This window comes from Myotis daubentonii, chromosome 1, assembly GCF_963259705.1.
Source record: "Myotis daubentonii chromosome 1, mMyoDau2.1, whole genome shotgun sequence".
In the NCBI taxonomy this organism is placed as follows: domain Eukaryota; kingdom Metazoa; phylum Chordata; class Mammalia; order Chiroptera; family Vespertilionidae; genus Myotis; species Myotis daubentonii.
Window position 1 is genome coordinate 65,324,617 of NC_081840.1, and position 18,758 is coordinate 65,343,374.

At 43.5% G+C, this 18,758-nt stretch overlaps 1 protein-coding gene across 4 annotated transcripts in view; it reads right to left on the bottom strand.

Moving 5' to 3' along the window:
- CAPN3 (calpain 3) overlaps window positions 1–18,437 on the bottom strand; it is a 51,229-nt gene extending 32,792 nt beyond the window's left edge. For 3 of the 4 annotated variants that reach the window (XM_059704356.1, XM_059704334.1, XM_059704324.1), the window contains exon 1: window positions 17,821–18,437. In XM_059704356.1, the coding sequence (XP_059560339.1) occupies window positions 17,821–18,129 (309 nt within the window). In that variant the 5' untranslated portion in view covers window positions 18,130–18,437. The remainder of the gene's footprint in view (window positions 1–17,820) is intronic. The other variant, XM_059704346.1, reaches the window with a different exon arrangement.
- Between the last annotated feature and the right edge of the window lie 321 nt (window positions 18,438–18,758).

Sequence of the window (18,758 nt, forward strand, 5' to 3'; positions counted from 1 at the left end):
ACCAGAGTTAAGTTAGGGTTTTTCAAAATGCTGACACGCTGAGCTCAAAAGGTTCGCCATCACTGGTCTATACGATGTAATGAAAATGGCACTTTCCCCCTGTGGTCTTCCTCCCAAAACCCACCAGCCCAGCCGAATCAGGAGAAAACCAGCAGGAAAATGCCAGTTGAGGGATTTAATTCAAAATACCCGACTGGCACTCAAAACTGTCAAGGCCATCAGAAACAAGGGAGGTCTGAGGAACTGTCCCAGCCAGCGGAGGCTAAGCAGGCATCACTACTAAATGCCATGTCATACCCTCGGTGGAATCACGGGACGGAAAAAGGATATTAAGTAAAAACTAAGGAAATCTGAATAAAGTATGGACTTATTTCAGGTAGCAATGTAACAATTTTGGTTAATTGATTGTAGCAAATGTCCCCGAGTAAAATAACTGTCCTTAAATGGAAAGTTTATTTGAAAAACAACTAGTTCAAATATGTCTCATGCACTCCAATGGGCCAGCTTGCAGACCCACTGGGGTGCACCCCCCTGCCTTGCAGACCACTGACCTAGACAGTTCCTTGCCTGCTCTGCATGCAGTGAACCTTTTGGGGTTACCAGAGCCTCCCTGCAGGGAGAGGCTCTGGTCCTGCATGTCCCCAATATGTTTATCTATTCGGCAGAAACAAATGGGCTCCTCGGCTGCACAGTGAAGTGTCCTTGAGCTCATGGCTTCACCCTATGAGGAGTCTGACTGCTCAGCGTGAACCTTTCTGTTTAAATAGAAGTGGCCCGTCACTCATGACCCAGCCTTACCTGAGAGGTTCGAAAGGCAAGGCTCCAGCCCCTGCAGCCTCCTGTTTCCTAACTGTTCACCATCTTGCACAGATCTCTCCTTGAAAAGGTGAACCTTAGTATTCTTTTCTTTTTTTTAAGGAGACAATTACGATTTTTACTTTTTAAAATATATTTTATTGATTTTTTTTACAGAGAAGAAGGGAGAGGGATAGAGATTTAGAAACATCGATCGGTTGCCTCCTGCACACTCCCTACTGGGGATGTGCCCGCAACCAAGGTACATGTCCTTGACCAGAATCGAACCTGGGACCCTTGAGTCCGCAGGCCGACGCTCTATCCACTGAGCCAAATCGGTTAGGGCAAGCCTTAGTATTCTTAACCCCACTCTCCCATCCCCAGAATACCCACTCTTAAGAAGAGACATGATAATCAATTACATTTACTATTTTACTATAAATTTAAGTCAGTGCATTAGCTCTCTTAAAGGTATTGACAGTCTCAGGGACCTATGAAATATTATAATCACCTCTAACTCAGGAACAGAACATGACATCCATTTCAGGAGGAAGCAGGAAGGCATTCTGAGGGCACCTGGGTAGGAGAACCTTGATAAAGCCACCTGCTCAGAGTGAGGATCCATGGCCTCAGGCTCTGGACCACTTGACCTCCTGCCCCCAGGAGCTGTCTGTTGAAGCATCAAAGCTCCCATCCCGCCCTGACCGGTTTGGCTCAGTGGATAGAGCGTTGGCCCGCAGACTGAAGGGTCCGGTGTTTGATTCCGGCCAACGGCATGTGCCTTGGTTGCAGGCACATCCCCAGTCGGGGGTATGCAAGAGGCAGCTGATCAATGTTTCTCTCTCATCGATGTTTCTGGCTCTCTGTCCCTCTCCTTTCCTCTCTGTAAAAAAATCAATTAAATATTTTTTTTTTTAAAAAGTTCCCATCCCTACCTTTGGTCTTTTCCATGTGATGGCCTTCATCTTGGTTTTCTGGCTCAGCTCATGGGAACCCAGGGCCTGAACACCAGCTGGGAACACATGGTCTTCAAAGAGGCACTTCTGAGCCAGACAGCGTTGTTTGAGAATGACAAAATCCTGCCCCTCGAACCTGAGGGGCTGTGTGACAGTGCCCTCTCCGCCTCTCCTGCCCCTCTCCCGGATCACACGCTCACAGAAGAATCCTGGCAGCATGTAGGGCATGGTGACGGCTCAGGGAGTGGAGCTGGGCCTTCACGGCACCCTCAGTCCAGGCCTAATCCTCTCGTGAATGGGTTGGAGCCTATTTAGCCTTCCACCCTCAGCAGCGCGATGCAAATGAACGCAGCCCAGAGTGAAGCTGTGGTCAGAGTCAGCAGCTTGGGCTGGAGGCCCCTGAGCCCACAGTCAAGGGGCAACACAGGCCAGTTGGAGAGCCAGCAAAGGGAGAGAGAGCCAGGGACAGCCCCAGGACAGGCCACAATAGCCTGTAGATCTTTAGGGTACCTCCCTCAGCCTTGCTGGGATTATTTATTTACTTATTTATTATATTTTTATTGATTTCAGAGAGGAAGGGAGAGGGAGAAAGAGACAGAAACATCAATGAGAGGCAATCATTGTTTGGCTGCCTCCTGCACGCCCCCTACTGAGGATCGAGCCCGCAACCAGGGCACTTGCCCTTGACCCAAATTGAACCTGGGACCCTTAAGTCTGCAGGCTGACACTCTGCCTACTGAGCCAAATGAGCTAGGGCTGGGATTCGTTTTTAAAAAGAGAAAATATAGTTACAGAGAAGCTTACCCTGCCTCGGCAAAAGGCAATCCCGCCTTTGACACTGGTGGCCAATGGGATATAGCATGAGGCCTTCAAAACATGCTGTATACACTAATCCTATTCAGGCTGCTGAATGCATAGAAGGAATCTGCCCCCAGCTATTGTCTGAGGTTAATGAAGCCTTCATTCTCCTGATGTCCCTGCCCCATCCCCCCAAAGACCTTGCCTGGCCTCTAATCTGCTGGAGCAGCGGTTCTCAACCTGTGGGTCGTGACCCTTTGGGGGTGGAACGACCCTTTCACAGGGGTCGCCTAAGACCATCAGAAAACACATATATAATTACATATTGTTTTTGTGATTAATCACTATGCTTTAATTATGTTCAATTTGTAACAATGAAAATACATCCTGTATATCTGAGATTTACATTATGATTCATAACAGTAGCAAAATTACAGTTATGAAGTAGCAACGAAAATAATTTTATGGTTGGGGGTCACCACAACATGAGGAACTGTATTAAAGGGTCGCGGCATTAGGAAGGTTGAGAACCACTGTGCTAGAGGGACCAAGAGGGTAGGTGACTCAACCTCAGATGAGAGTCCCCATTAGAGTGGGCCCCAGTGCAGTGAACAGACATCCACAGTTGCAAATTCAGGACCTATGAGGCAGAGAATGTGATGGGTGGGGAAGGAGGATAAATGTGTGTCAGAATTATATTCACAAGAAAGCTCAGCCTTTTCAAAGTTTCACCGTGCATCAACGGGCAGTGCTGAGTGAGAGCCGGGAGCTGATGCAAGTGGAACCTCAGGTCTGGCGGCCTGCCCACTTGGAGGATGCTGTCTCCCTTTACTCCTTAGCTCCTGTCGGCCTTCGTCTATTCTGTGCTTCTCAGAGTGTGGGCTGTGGACTACCAACATCGGAATCACCTGGGATGTCAGTTTAAAATGCAGATTCCGAAGGCTCATTCCAGACCCAAGGATTCAAATACTTTTGCTAAGAGTCTGGGTCTTTGCAATTTAAATGAGAATACCAGGAGATTCTTATGTCCACTAGAGTCTGAAACCATGACTTTAGCATTACAGGGTACTATAAAAGCTCAAAATAATTTTTTAAAATATCTTATTTTAAAATTTTTATTTGTTGGTTTGAGAGAGAGGAAGGGAGAGAGAGAGAGAGAGAGAGAGAGAGAGAGAGAGAGAGAGAGAAAGAGAGAGATCAATTTGTTGTTCCACTTATTTTTGCATTCATTGGTTGATTCTTGTATGTGCCATGACCAGGGATCAAACTCACAACCTTGGCATATGGGGACGATGCTCTAACCAACTGAGCTACCAAGCCAAGGCAAAATAATTTTTGAAGTCAGTTCTTTTCTTTTTAATATATTTTTATTGGCTTCAGGGAGAAAGGGAGAGAGAGAGAGAGAGAGAGAGAGAGAGAGAGAGAGAGAGAGAGAAACATACATCAATTATGAGAGAGAATCCTTAAATCAGCTGTCCTGCATGACCCACACTGGGGATCGAGCCTGCAACCCGGGCATGTGCCCTGACCAGGAATTGAACTGTGACCTTTTTCTTCATAGGTTGATGTTCAACCACTGAGCCACACTGGCTGGGTGAGATCAGTTATTTAAAAAAAAATCAGTTATTTTTGTTCAGTTTATACATGAACAAGGTTTTAAAAAATACAAAATACAAAAGTACACAGAAAAATAGCAGCCTCCTGCCCTGCAAAATCCTCACCACCTGCAAATCTCTCTCCTTAGAGACAGACACTTTCAAATCTTTTAGCTCATTCTTCTGGTGTTTACTGCTATATTTCTAAATACAGTGCTTATATTATTACTTTTTAATTTATTATTTTTAGCAAGTATCAATAGAATTCCTATTTGGTGAGTGAGGTTTAGGCTTCTCACATTATACTGTGTCCACAATCTTCCCCAAATAGTTATATCATACATTTTGGTAAAATTAAAATTCAGTGTTTTCTTTAGTATTATTAGGAAAATATTGTTTACTTCTTAGCTAGGTGGTATCCTGTGTTATATTTCCTTTCTGTATAAATGTTTCCTTTTACTTATTCCTTTAAAAAAATATATATATATTTACATTTTTTCCCTTTAAGATATTACAAATGTGTCCTTATCCCCCCAATGTCCCCTTATCCCCCCAATCCTGCCCTCAACCTCACCCCCTGTTAAAAATAAATTTTTTATTGATTTCAGAGAGGAAGGGAGAGAGAGGATATAAACATCAATGTTGAGAGAGAATCATTGATCAGCTGCCTCCTGCACACCCTCTACTGGGGATTGAGCCCGTAATCTGGGCATGTGCCCTTGACTGGAATCAAACCCAGGACCCTTCAGTCCGTAGGCCAACACTCTATCCACTGAGCCAAACCAGCTAGGGCTAACTGCTTTTATTTTTGAAGCAGAATTCAATTAAGTTTCACACATTGAAATGTAATAATTGGATTAGGTAATGTTGAAGTGAGAATTAGTGAACTGGAAGCTAGATCAGGAGAAGTCACTTAACATGCCATACAGAGAATCAAGGAGATGGGAATTTTTTTTTTTAAAAGGAAAAAGAAGAAAAAGAGGTTAAGATATATGTGAGATAAAGCCAGGTAAGTTCTGCATATATCTAATTGAAGTTTTAGAAGAAGATAATAGAAAATATGGGGAGAATTAATATTCCAAGAGATTTTCTACAATTGATCAATGAGTTCAATCTTCAAAACCAAGAATCCTAAGCAGGAAAGATGTAAAGCAATATATGTTTAGACATAACAAAGTGATATTGCAGAATACCACAGACAGAGAGAAGATCTTAAAAGCAGTCTGAGAGAAAAGGCATATGGCCTATTACAGGAATGCAGCTACTAGAAATTACCGTGTAAGGTAGGAGACAGTACTGAGAATCAACTTAGAATTGATTACTCAGGAAAACTATTTCAAAAGTGAAAGCAAATTGCATACAAATAAAAATTGAAATGCTTATTATAAGTAGACACTCACTAAAGAAACTTCTAAACAATGAACTTTAGGAAAAAGTAAAATTATCCTGGAAGGAGAAGTCAGAGACTCGAGATGGAACAGTAAGCAAGGAAAGTGGTAAACGAGTAAATCTAAGCAAATATTGACTGTTAAAAATGTTATTTTATAATTTTTGAGATTGAAAAATGAAGATAGAGCTAAAATTCTGATAAACAATGGCACATTAGTTATGGGAGGAGTACTTGGGATTAAAATGATATATGGTCTTCATATTATTTATGAGAAAAATAAAACTATTGACCAATTTCAGGTTTTATCAAAATAATAGGTATTTCAACAATTTAGGCAACTACAGAAAAAACATAAGTAGTCAATAACTTCCAAATTATAGGAAGAAAGAAAATGGGAGAAAACACTATTAATCAATTTTTTAAAAACAGGCAGAAGGAGGAAAAAAGGAACATTAAAAAAGCAACACAAACATAAAGGTTATGGTAAATGGTGGAAATAAATTCAAAATATATCAATGCTCAGAATCAATGCAAACAGACTAAAATCTCCAGTTAAAAGACAAAAGGTTTTCAGACTGGATTTTTAAAAAGAGTTATAAATAGTTTATAATACAGTGGGGCTTTGACTTATGAGTTTAATTCGTTCTGAGACTGAGCTCGTTAAGGAGCTCGTTAACTCAAATTACTCTATCAACTCAATGCAAAAAATCAGCCGAGAGACAGCTGGTATCTCAAAAAACTAGTTTGTCGGGACACTCGTTAAGTCAAGGCCCCACTGTAAATACGCCAAAGACATCAGGACATAGAAATGTTGGAAGTAAAAGAAGAAAAAAATACATATATATATATATATATATATATATATATATAGCAAAAACTTGCCCCCAAAGCTTGAATACCTACATTAATATCTAACAACATTGACTTGAGAGAGAGAGAAAAAAAAGCACAAAAACAAACAAAAACCCCACAAAACTTTCTTAGAGTTAAAAAGGGTCATTACAAATTCCTAGAAAAATAAATATTACTACTGTATCAAAAAGAAAAACAATTTCAAATGATCCCATGGTTTTTGAAGAGGTTGCATCAATAAATAAAAATATTCCCTTAAGAAAATACTGGCAAAATTCTACTAAATATTTAAGGAACATATAGTTTTCATCTTACTACAATCTATTTCACAGAATAAAAGAAGAAATATTCCCCACTCATTTTATGAGGCTGGTGTAACCTTGATAACATAATAGGACAGCACAAGAAAGAGAAATAAAAGGCCAGTCTCATTAACTATATATGCAAAAGCTTAAATAAAAAATTTTCAAAACAAAATTTAGTGATGTGCAAAAAAGATATACATTCTGCCTTGGCCCGTTTGGCTCAGTGGTTGGAGCACTGGCCTACGGACTGAAGGACCTCAGGTTAGATTTCTGGTCAAGAGCACGTGCCTGAGTTGCAGGTTGGATCCTCAGCCCAGTTGGGGCATGGGTGGGAGGCAACCAACTGATGTGTCTCTCTCACTTCAATGTTTCTCTCCCTCTCTCCCCTCCCCTCCTCCCTCCCTTCCACTCTGTCTGAAAATCAATGGAAAAAAATATCCCCGGGTGAGGATTAAAAAAATAATAATAATACATTCTAAGTTTGGTTTATTCTAGAATGCAAGGGGGTCAACCTTGGAAAACTCTATTAACGTAATTGTTTAAAGGAGGAAAACCACAGGATTTTCTCAAGTAATGCCGAAAAAGTATTTGATAAAGTTCAACAATCCTTATTTTATTTCTTTTCCATTTATGATTTTAAAAAAATTCTTAGAAAAGCAGGAATAGAGGGGAACTTCTTAATGATAAATTGTACCTACAAATAAATCTACAGTAAATATACTCAACAATGAAGCATTAAGAATATCCCCTTTATTTATTTATTTTTTAAAAATATATTCCATTGATTTTTTTACAGAGAGGAAGGGAGAGGGATAGAGAGTTAGAAACATCCATCAGCTGCCTCCTGCACATCTCCTACTGGGGATGTGCTGGCAACCAAGGTACATGCCCTTGGTCGGAATCGAACCTGGGACCTTTCAGTCTGCAGGCTGACTCTCTATCCACTGAACCAAACCAGTTAGAGCAAGAATATCCCCTTTAAATGTGGGAACCAGATGAAGATTCCTGTCAGCTCCTTTGTTATTAACATTATTCTGGAGGGCTTAACTAGCACAATAACACAAGCACTAGGCTGGTGAATACAGTTATGCATAATGTACTGCGCAACTCACCTAACAACAGAAACATAGAGGCTATAGCCCAATAACTTGGGATCTGCAATCAAATTATTAGAATTATTAAGAATTTATAAGATAAGAGTCAAATGAATATTTATGCTTGAGAAACCTAGTACAATTTTAAGGAAGATGCCATTTATAAAAATAACAACAACAAAAGATGCCTAGGAAAAAATCTGACAAAGATATTCAAGACCTTTACAGTAAAAAGCAAAACAAAATCAAAAACTTGATTGAAAGATACACTAATGGAGACCTATTTAAATGGAGGGACATCCCTTCTTCATGGATAAGAAGATTCAATATTGTCGAGATGTGCATTCTTCTACATTGATTCAATGTCATCTCAGTGAAAATCCCCACACTAGTTTTTGTGAAACTCAACACTCTGTTTCTAAAATCTAAAGGGAAAGGCAAAGAGTCAGGTATAGCTAAACAATACTGAAGAAGAAAAACAAGTTGGGAGGACTTGCTCTACTGGATGTCAAGGTTTATTGGCATGAGATGTGGCATTGGCACAAAAATAGACAAATAAATGCAAATAAAACACAATAGAGGGCAGAAACAGAACCACACATTGATACAACTTGATTTATTTAAAAGTGGTATTGCAAAACAGTGGAGGAAGGGTTGTCTTTTAAATAAATTGTGCTGGCACCTTTAAAAATCCATATGGAAAACAACAAAATGTGATCCATATTTTTATATTACATGCATACCTCATTTCCAGATGGATTATAGACCCAAATATAAAAGCAGAAAAATAAAGTTTCTAAATGATAATAAAGAAGAATGACTTCAGTTTAAGAAAAACTTTAGCAGAACACATAAAGCACTAACCATAAAGGAAAAAATAATAAATTAAGAATTAATTTAGAACTTTTAATTAAGAATTTTTTAAAATCAAAAATACCTTTAAGAGAGTGAAACGGCAATTCACAAAGTGGGAGAAGATATATATATATATATATATATATATATATATATATATATATATATATATAGTACATCTGACCAATAAGTGATTAGTATCAGGATATCTAAAGAATACCTACAATTTAAGTAGAAAAAGACAAACAACTCAATAGAAAAATGAGCTAAAGAACATGGACAGCATGATAACAAATGGCCAGGAAATACATAAGTGTATAAAAAAATGCTCTGACTTATTTATAATCAAGGAAATGCATCTTTTCATACATTTCTTGCCTCTTTCTGTTCCTGCCTGTCCCATCGTACTGCTGTTATTTCAGTATGTTCACCATGATGTCTAGAGCTCTGTCCCCGTCATGACCTGAGGAGGAGCTGCTGTCTTTTGGATGTAATGAAAGGCAGTCCTAAAAGTTATTTATAGAATTGTCCCTTTCACCAACACTTACGCCTGCTCCCCTCCACCCCCAGGATGGCGCTGTCAGGATTCTTTGCTGAGTAGAAAGAGGGAGGGCTGGCTCTCAATTAATTGGGCACCTCATCTTGCCTTTCAATTACCATCATCACTATTTACTGACTCATTGTGCTAAGCAAGTCATATACAAACATCTCATTCAATGCTTAAACAACTCTATGAGGAAGAAGCTTTTATTTTATTTTCACAGAGGGGGAAACTGAGGCCCAGGCGTGGTCGGTAACCTGCCTGGGGTTACATTGTTAAGAGGTGGAGTTGGGATTTGAATCAAGTTTGTCTGACCTTTAAAGCCTGTGCCCTTCGTCCTTGTTATACTTGCGTCCTTTGCTGCCTGTGCTAGTAGTAAGTGCTGCCTTCCCTTGAGCACCTGCTAGGACTTTATGGATGCTGGCTCAGAACAGCCACAAGACAAAACATCATTATCCCGTCATGACACTTAGAGGGTAATATGACTTGCTAGTGGCAGAGCCAGGCCTCCGACCAGGTTTGTTCGGTTCTCAATCCAGCCGTCTTAGCCTCTCTGCACAATGCCCCCAGTTCTTCCTCTTTGCGGCCAGCCTAGGGATCCCACTTCTCTCTAAACTGTCTGACAGAAGATGACTCCCTAAAACAGATTACAAGCAGACCTCCTGCCAAGCCGAATTCACTGGAAAGAAAAATAATGTCCCCGAGAGAAGAAGCTACACAGGGACTGTGTCCTGTGCCCTAAGGACAGAGGGCTCACTGGCACAGCCTGGGTGTTTCTGTACTTCTGTTCCCTTCCTCTCATCTCACACTGGCATGGAGTAACTTATTTTGTGTCAACCTAGATTTCTTCTTTCAGAATTGAGTAACAGGTCAAGCGAACTCTTAGCTGGGAAGGTGCACAGGGTGGAGTGTTAATTATAGAGTCCATGGGGCACAGGGAAGATGCCATCAGAGCAGGAGACCTTTGCGTCAGCACGGGTTGCAGGAGGTTTCCAACTTAAGAGCGCTGATGTAACGGCCAAGCACTGGGTCCTAGGAAGTTGGGGGTCAGCTATCCGCTACATTTCACCCCTTTTCTTTAACTCCATTTCAGGCTAAAAGGAACCCGGCTCCTTAAAGAAATGATTCATTCCAGGTCTGGGGCAAGAACTAAACAAAATGAGCCCGGGCCACTGCGTTGTGGCCAGAACACAAAGACGCTATTCAAGGTGAATGGGGTCATGTCAATGATACAGGTCACTTATGGGCTGGGGCGGGGCTGTTCCCACTCTTCAAAGACTGGTCAATTTAAACATCAAAAAGAATAATGACTGGAATGGATTAAAATGTGTTGCTGTGTTTCATACTGTTCACACTCTGGGGTATTGTTTTGAGTTGGGATATTTAAGAACACAGAACACGTGGGAAATACAGGCGATTCTCTTTGCTCATAGTAGCTACGTTCTATCAAGCTGCTGTGAACACTGACTTAGTGAATACCGAGTGGTTGCTCCTGGAGGAAACACAGGACTAGGTTCCTGGGAGTCCCTCTGATCACACATTTTCATCAACGGATAATTACACAGCCTTACGTTATGTGTGCTTTTGTTTAAAGATGCCTGATCCACTATATATTATTGATTCATCAGCATTGTTCTTACAGCCAACAGCACCATATTAATGCCTGCGTGAAGCTTATCTAACACCCGCATGTTCTCCCTCGGGCACATCATATCCTTCTAGAACTCAGGAACACTAGACAGCACTTCAGCACTAGGCTCGGGGGACATTTTAAACAGAGAAATCACCAACAAGAAGCACATGCATATGAAAAATGTGACACTAAATAGACGGAGAAGGACTGAGATAAGAAGGCCGAGCGTCGCTTTGTTTGACTTCAGTTGGGAACCTGCTCTTAGGGTGAGTCAAATTTTCCACCGCCCTATACACGCCCGCAAATGACCACGGTACTGACTGTGGGGTTGCAAGGACATTTTAGTGAGTAGTGAGTTCACAAGAATCCATGAATAATGAGGATCGACTAAATATGGATCATAGCATGGACCTCCCCAGCGCTGGAAAAAAATCATACCTAGGGTGTAAAGTTAGAGGAGTCTACGAGTATTTAAGCTGAAAAGCAAGTGAAGGGAGGATGACGTTATTCACGAGTAGGGAGAATTATCATATAGAGGAAATCAGCCGACTATTTCTCTGTCTTCTGGTTCTGAGCTAGAGATAATGTGCTAAAATTGTGGCTGGAAGATCTGGCTAGAAATAAGGATGACTTTTCAGACTGTGAAAGATACTAACTAATGGTTATTGAAGGAGACGGGGCATCCCCTTATCTGAAATAGCTGAAAGAAGCAGTTCCCAAACATTTTTAATCTTATGATGTATAAGAGTTTTTAATAGCAGTTTTAAACCTATATTCCTGTGTTCTGGGAAAAGGTAATAAACTTCTAATAGTTCCGATGGTGATTACTTAAAGCTGAAGGTTGGATGAAAATGGTGAAGCAAGCGTCAGCTTCTCTTCAGCAGAATGCTGCCCAGGTGTTAGCCGGGGCCTCCCAGTTCCTTGGAGAGGTTGCACCCCCACTTCATGGCCTCTGAGAAGGCAGGGCCTCCTCACCCCACCAGGGTTCAGCGTGTTCCTGGCAGTTTGCTTCTTTCTGCTTCCTTCTTTCTCTCCACCCCTGTGCTTTCCACACTCTGACTTCCGGGTGTGTTGGCTCAGTCCTGCCTGTAAAAATCAAGGTACTAACTTCCGCCCTTTACCCCAAAGTTACTTGCCTCAGGCATTTCACAAGTTCATCATCAGTAAAGACTTTTGAGGTCAAGGGAGGGATGACACTGGGGCGCGTGGCCTTCTGCCCTGTGCCCCCATCCCTCTCTGGTTTCTGGTTCTCCTCCTTTTATAAGTAAACGGCAATTCAATTTTTTTCTCCATAGAAAACAATCATGTCCACCCCCAGAGAGAAATTACTTTTTCTGTAATCTCAAGTATCTTCCTAACTTTTCCTTATGAGTTTCCCTCTTGAAGAGAGAAATGGAAGAGTCTGCCATGCTAAGGGTTCACATTTGTTAAGCACATTTGGCTAAAAAGGTGCAAAAAAATCAAAGATAATTTTGCAGTAGTAACAAGGCCTCATCTGAAGAATGTGATGATCCCCCTCCCCCCACTAGTGTAAGAGTCCTGGGACAAGGGGGGAGTTGGTCCTGCCTGCATGGTGACGACGCAGAAAGGGGCAGGAGGCCAAGTCAGACAGACAGCACAAAACCCAGCAGGTATGGTTGAGTCCATGATAGGCAGTGGGGGCGAAAGAATTGGTTTGGGAAGAGGAGTAGGAAGGAGATGGCAGAACTGCGTTAAATAACAAAGGGGTCTTATTTGTTTTCTTTTTCTCTTTTTAAAGTATATTTTTATTGATTTCAGAGAGGAAGGGTGAGGGAGAGAGAGATAGAAACATCAACGATGAGAGAGAATCATGGGTCAGCTGCCTCCTGTACACCCCACACTGGGGATTGAGCCCCCAACCTGGGCCTGTGCCCTGACCAGAAATTGAACCGTGACCTCCTGGTTCATAGGTTGATGCTCAACCACTGAGCCACGCTGGCCGGGCTTATTTTTCCATTCTAAAGCACCCCCCTCACATTTTAGTATCTCTGAAGTTGTGATGCATCTTACATTAAAAGCTCCCTTTAGTTGCATTCAGCTGGGTGGCGGTCATGACTTTCTTTGGACACCTGATAAGATCAGGAAAGTACCAGTACCCAAACCTTCTAGACTCGGTGAAATATGGTTCATGTGGAATTGCAGCTTGGGAAACTTACATAAACTCTATCCTTAAGAAGAGTCTAATGCAAGAGATTCCCAGGTATGAGAACTATAGGGAATAAAGTCACTGGCTTGGAATACAAAGAGGCTGCTGTCTGTCCGGGAGAAGGTTTCCTCAGGTCCAGGTGTTGGCAGAGCGGGCTAGTTGACCCAGGTTGTGGGGAAGAACAGGGCCAAGAACCAGGTTAGACCAACCAGGCAAAGCACAGCGGCATATGGGGCTGTAATCACAACAACAGCAAAGAGGGAAGGCACACACCGGAGAAAGGTGGGTGAAGACGAGACCCAGCTCTGACCTAGCAAACGGTGGGGTCTGATAGAGGGATGCGAGGGGAAGAGGTGGACTAGGCAGCCTATGACCTGGAGGCCCAGTGACTGCCAACAAGGCATAAAGCACTGGGCCTGAAGATAAGGGAAGGTGGCAGATTCTCCAACCCCCAACAGCCAATGGAAACAGAAAGCTGAGCAAAAAGTTGCAAGAAGAAAATGCAGCGTCCCAGCTTTCAGGCCCAGGAGCTTGGAGGGCAGAGGAGGGAGAGCAGGTTTCCTAGGGGAAGAGCTGGGGGAGAAATGGAGGTACTTGCATTTCCATAATAAAACACACATTTCTGTATTTAATGTGAATGACTGGAATTGTCCTAAAGAACAAGCAGTCACGTGCCCATGAGGGGCCTGTTCACATCCATACCCTCATGTTTGGTTGGATTGATTCATTTAGATCAAGCATGAAGTACTCAAACATATTGCTGTAGTTAGCTTTTTTTTTTTTTTAAATCCTCAACTGAAGATATTCTTTCCATTGTTTTTTTAGAGAGAGTGGGAGATAGGGAGGGAGGGGGGAGAGGGAGACAGAGAGAGAAACATCGATATGAGAGAGACACATTGGCTGGTTGCTTCCCACATGACCCCTGACCAGGGCCAAGGATGTAACTTGCAGTCCAGGTAGGTGCCCTTGAATGGGAATTGAACCCGAGACCTTTCAGTGTGTGAGCCAAATGCTGTAACTGCTGAGCTATACCAGCCAGGGCTGTTGATTGGTCCTGGACACAAATTAAGCTGGAAAGATGTGTTGCCTCTTTTGGAGAGTGCACAGCAGATGCAGGAGGTCATAAGACTGCACAACATGTTTACGGGGCACTCATTCATGTGCCGGGCACCCTTTACGCCTTGGGTGTGCATTAGCTCATTTAATCTCCACAACAACCTTATGAGGTAGGTTCTTCTGTTATGATTATACCCCATTTTTCAGATGGGGACCTTATGGCAAAGAGAAAAATACGTGATGATGATTACCCAAGTGTTAAGTAGCAGGGCCAGGACTTGAACGTGGGTGAGACTGGGCTCTTAGCCACTGCGCTGTTCTATCTCCAGCCCACAGAGCCTGCTGCTTCCGGGGCCAAACCCTGAGGTGTCCTGCAATGCCTGTTGTAGCTTGTGGAGGCCCAATAAATGCCACCTCATTTCCATGCCTGAGTTTTGAACCAGAAGAGGAGTAGGTATCAGTGTAGAGCAGGAGGGAGTCCAAAATGCCACATTTACTGTTGATAAATCTGATATTGGCTTCTAAGTCCCAGAACTAGATAGATTTTATTATTAAGCGCTGGGGCCAGATGGCCTGAGTTCAAATCTCAACTCCACCCTTACTAGCTGGGAGATCTGCAGCAAGTTATTTAACCCACCTGAGACCCAGCTTCCTCATTTGTAAAGTGGGGACATTACTAATACTCACCCCACAGAGTTGTTGTGAAGATGAAATGAGGTAATATAAGGAAGCCCTCAAAGTAATTACTGTCATACCAGGAGTTCTCAATCGAGACTGGTTGTTATCATTACCTTTCACCAGCAGTAGCGGCAGGTGGCCCAGGCCCCTGCAGGGCTCCCTATGGGACCTGCCTCAGAAAAACTTGGCAGGAGGAGGAGCAGGTAGATTGCTCCCAGGAGGAAAAAAGGAAGAAAAAGACGGGTTTCGCAGGCCAGGCTCTCTTTACAAATCCACCCAGGGGAGGAGAGAGGCCAGCAGTGTTGTGTGACTGAAGCCGCCCACGGCACAGAACGACACACATGATCCCCCCACATCTGTCCCCAGTGATACTGGGCAAGAATCACCAGTCTCCCAGAAGCTCTGTTCTAGAAGCCATTCTTCCCCACCCAGGGGTTTGTCCTTAAGAAAATGTGGCTTAACGATTGGGAAGTATTATGTGGGAAGTATTTTGTTTGCTTTCTGCTCCTAGAAACAGATCACATTAGAACAGGGGGAGGAATCAGATTGTTTGGCCTGCGGACGCACTGCACGATGTTCTCTAACAGAGGAGAGGCAGTGAGGTAGCTCAGGTCAGCAGGTGAGATTACAGGTGGCCCGAGTCTATCTTCTTTTAGGAGGGAAGGACTGGAAGCGCAGCATGTTATCCTAACTAGAATTATTGCTGGCTGTGAATAGCTCTGCCCTCCTCCTCCTCCTCATCTGATCGGAATAAGTAATACTTTATTGTGAAAAAAAATCATATTGGTTTCCAATGATTCTGTGCATTAGATTGTAAAAGCAGGAAGGGCCTCTCATAGGACACAGTCTCCTTTCCAGAATGCTCAAGGCTGGCCAACGTCCCTACACCTCTGGAGCACATGAAAACGTGTGTCCCCGAAGAGTGCTCTCCCTTCAGAAAGTCATTCCCGTTTTTTCAGCTTCAATCAACGTGTGTGACTATAGATAAGTCATTTGCTCTTTCTGGATCTTAATCACTTCACCCGTCTGTCTGTGAGGGGGCTAGACCACATCTCTAAGATTCATTCCAACTCTGACCATTTCTAATTCTGTATGCTAATTTATGCTAATAAACCCGATAGGCAGTGTTTTCCTGATCTTAACCTCAGGGGAAAGGCACATTTTAACCAAGAGTGGGCTTTGCTGCCTGGACCTTTAGCAACAGTAGAAAATTCAGGACTTTTGGTGGTGGTGGTGGGAGCACAGCCTGGGACAGACAGGTGTGTCAGTGCTCCTCATGTCACACTGATACTGACAGTATAACTTTAGGACTGATCCAGAGCTTAGTATAACAGAACCTTAAAACATTTTTATTAATATGTAAGTCTAGCTTTTCAGGGTAAAATCCACCAATGATGCTACTAAAAACAGTATGTTTTTTGGCCTTTTCTCTGCAGCAGGGTTGGAAAACGCTTTTAGGACCTCCCAGCCTTGGCAGGCAGGGCTGCCTTAACTCTCGGGGTCAGCGCCTTCAGATGTGGGGTTTCCTTCACCTGAAGCCGAGGACCGCCTGAAGGGTTGGCCTGTTGCTGGGTAGGAGGGCTCAGAGACGAACAGGAATGGCCTTGCTCTCAGAAGATGGGCAACAGACGGGAGCAAGCTCCAAGGAAGGGATACTTGAACAGAGTTTTGGAGAGAAGGTAAGGAGGAGCAAGTGAGGTGAAAATGAGGGCATTCCAGACAGATGGACAGACAGCATGAGCCCAGGCCTCCGGGTATGAGAAGACTTGGAACAACAGAGCAGCTGAGTATGTCGGGTCCAAGGGGAGAGGGTGGAGATGAGATGCACAGGTGGACAGGGCCAGCTTTCGAAGGGCCTGTATCTCCCCTAAGAGGTTTGGACTTATCCTGAAGGCATAGCGGCAGGTAGGTGTGTGTGTGTGTGTGTGTGTGTGTGTGTGTGTGTGTGACATGTCTAGTACCCTAGCAGCAGGGCAGCAACTGGGTTAAAGAATAAAGTTCTTTCAAGTCCTCACTTCTAAACTGAGGGCCCTGGGGATAGTCCTGGGCCTTACCACAGAGTCGTCAGCAGAGGAAAGGAGCCTGTGGAACACACAAGGTGAGAACAGGGTTGTTGGATATTTCATCTCAGGTTAAAAATAAAAACATGGCTAATGAATTGCACTGGGCCTCAGCTTAACTTGATCAAACTACTCAATAGCTTTCAGCCTCAGAGTAAATGGTTTCTCCCTGAACCAGGGGAGCTTCCCTTGGCTTATGGTCCCTGAACATTAGCTCCTGACAGTCCCTCTTGTTCAATGCCCACCTTCCCCTCAGGACTCCAGGCTCCAGGAAAGCAGGAATTTTTGTCTTCTTTCCTCACTGCTGTCTCCCCAGTTTGGGCTCTAGTCTAGTAGATATTCAGTAAATTTTCTTGAATTAAGAACAAGAGTCATACTGGAGGTTATGATTGAATATGATTTTCCTTCTGGCAGCTCACTGTAAATGACACCCGGAGGCCGGAAGTGTCTGCTAGAAGAGAAAAGGTTTAATCTGAGCTGTCATGTGCTCACTGGATATACTCCACTCTGATGTGCCTTTATGTCCTCATTTGTGAGGTGAGGTATATGGACAAAACAATTGCTAGGCTTTCTCCTTCTAACCCTAACATTTTATGCATGAAACAGTAGCCTTTGCCTGCCACTCTCCCCTTTCCGTGGTTTCCATGCTTCAGAAAGACATGGCTGCTGGCAAACCAAAGAACATCAGGACTGCCGCCCAAGAAATTGAAGGAATCTTATAAAAGTGCAAGATATTCAAGCACGCCAGATCTGGGTGGTTGGAATATGCTCTGGGAAAGGAATATTTATTTTATAGGATAAATTAAACTGAGTTCCAATCACTTTTATAAAAAGCAAAATGTTCTTCAGAGAGAGAGAGAGAGAGAGAGAGAGAGAGAGAGAGAGAGAGAGAGAGGAGCAGCCCTGCCTCACCGAGGACTGAGCCTGGCAGAGCTGCAGCCAGGCCCCTTCCCCCAGCCCATGTGCACGGTGGAGCTGTGGGAGGTGCTCGGAGGGAGGACTTCTCTGAGGCAAAAACCCAACCAGCAACCAGCAAGCTACTCACCGGAGGTCTCTTCCAGACGAACTGGATGGGAAACTTCTGGCTATAGAAGAGGGAGGTCTCATCCGGTGGGAACTCAGGATCCACATAAAGAACCTTCTTCTCTAGACATTTCTTATGAAGCTGCTCAAATGTCTTCTCTTTCACTCCGATGATAGGAAAATTGCGGCTGATGATGGCTGAATAGATGCCACTTGGGTTAGCGCCCCCGGCCTCAGTGGTCTTGCCCTGGGCCGGGAGGGGAACCGGCCCTGGGGACTTGGGCTCAGCCCCTGTCTGTGGGGCCACAGGCGGGCTAATGGCTGTTGGCATGGCAGGCAATCGTGGAAGGAAGAGATTTTTAAAGAAAACAAGTTACAGCTACCTTCAAGGAAAGGAAGCAACTGCAAAGGGGAAGTTGGGGTGATTCTGTCATCTGAGAGAGAAATGTCCACATCCAATTCAAAGTTTCAAGCCCATCAGAAGGTCGTTCAGCTTGCGTTCATCTTAAAAACTGAGCTGTGATCCCAAAGTCATATGTTCTCCCGAGGAAGGAGCAGTAAAGGATTTATGCCCGATTTTTTACCTGGGGGGCTCCTACCAGCAGCATATACGCCAGACGGAGAGAAAGAAAGTGAGGCTAGTGTTTCAGTGGCCTGGAGAAGCTTGAACCAGGAAAACTAAAAATAGACATGAAAAAAGATCCCGAGTATGAAAGCAAGAGTGAGGCTAGTGTGCAACTCTCCTGCGTGGCAGAGAGAGAGAGAGAGAGAGAGAGAGAGAGAGAGAGAGAGAGAGAGAGAGATCCAGCGAGGATGTATACATGCGGCGTTAAGTGCTGGTGCTGTCAGGGGATGAAAGGGAAACATTTGAGTAAGTTGCACACTGAAAATTAGCAAAGAACTTCTGACGCATTATTGAGTTGGCCATTATACAGACTATCAAACTACTGGTTACCAAAT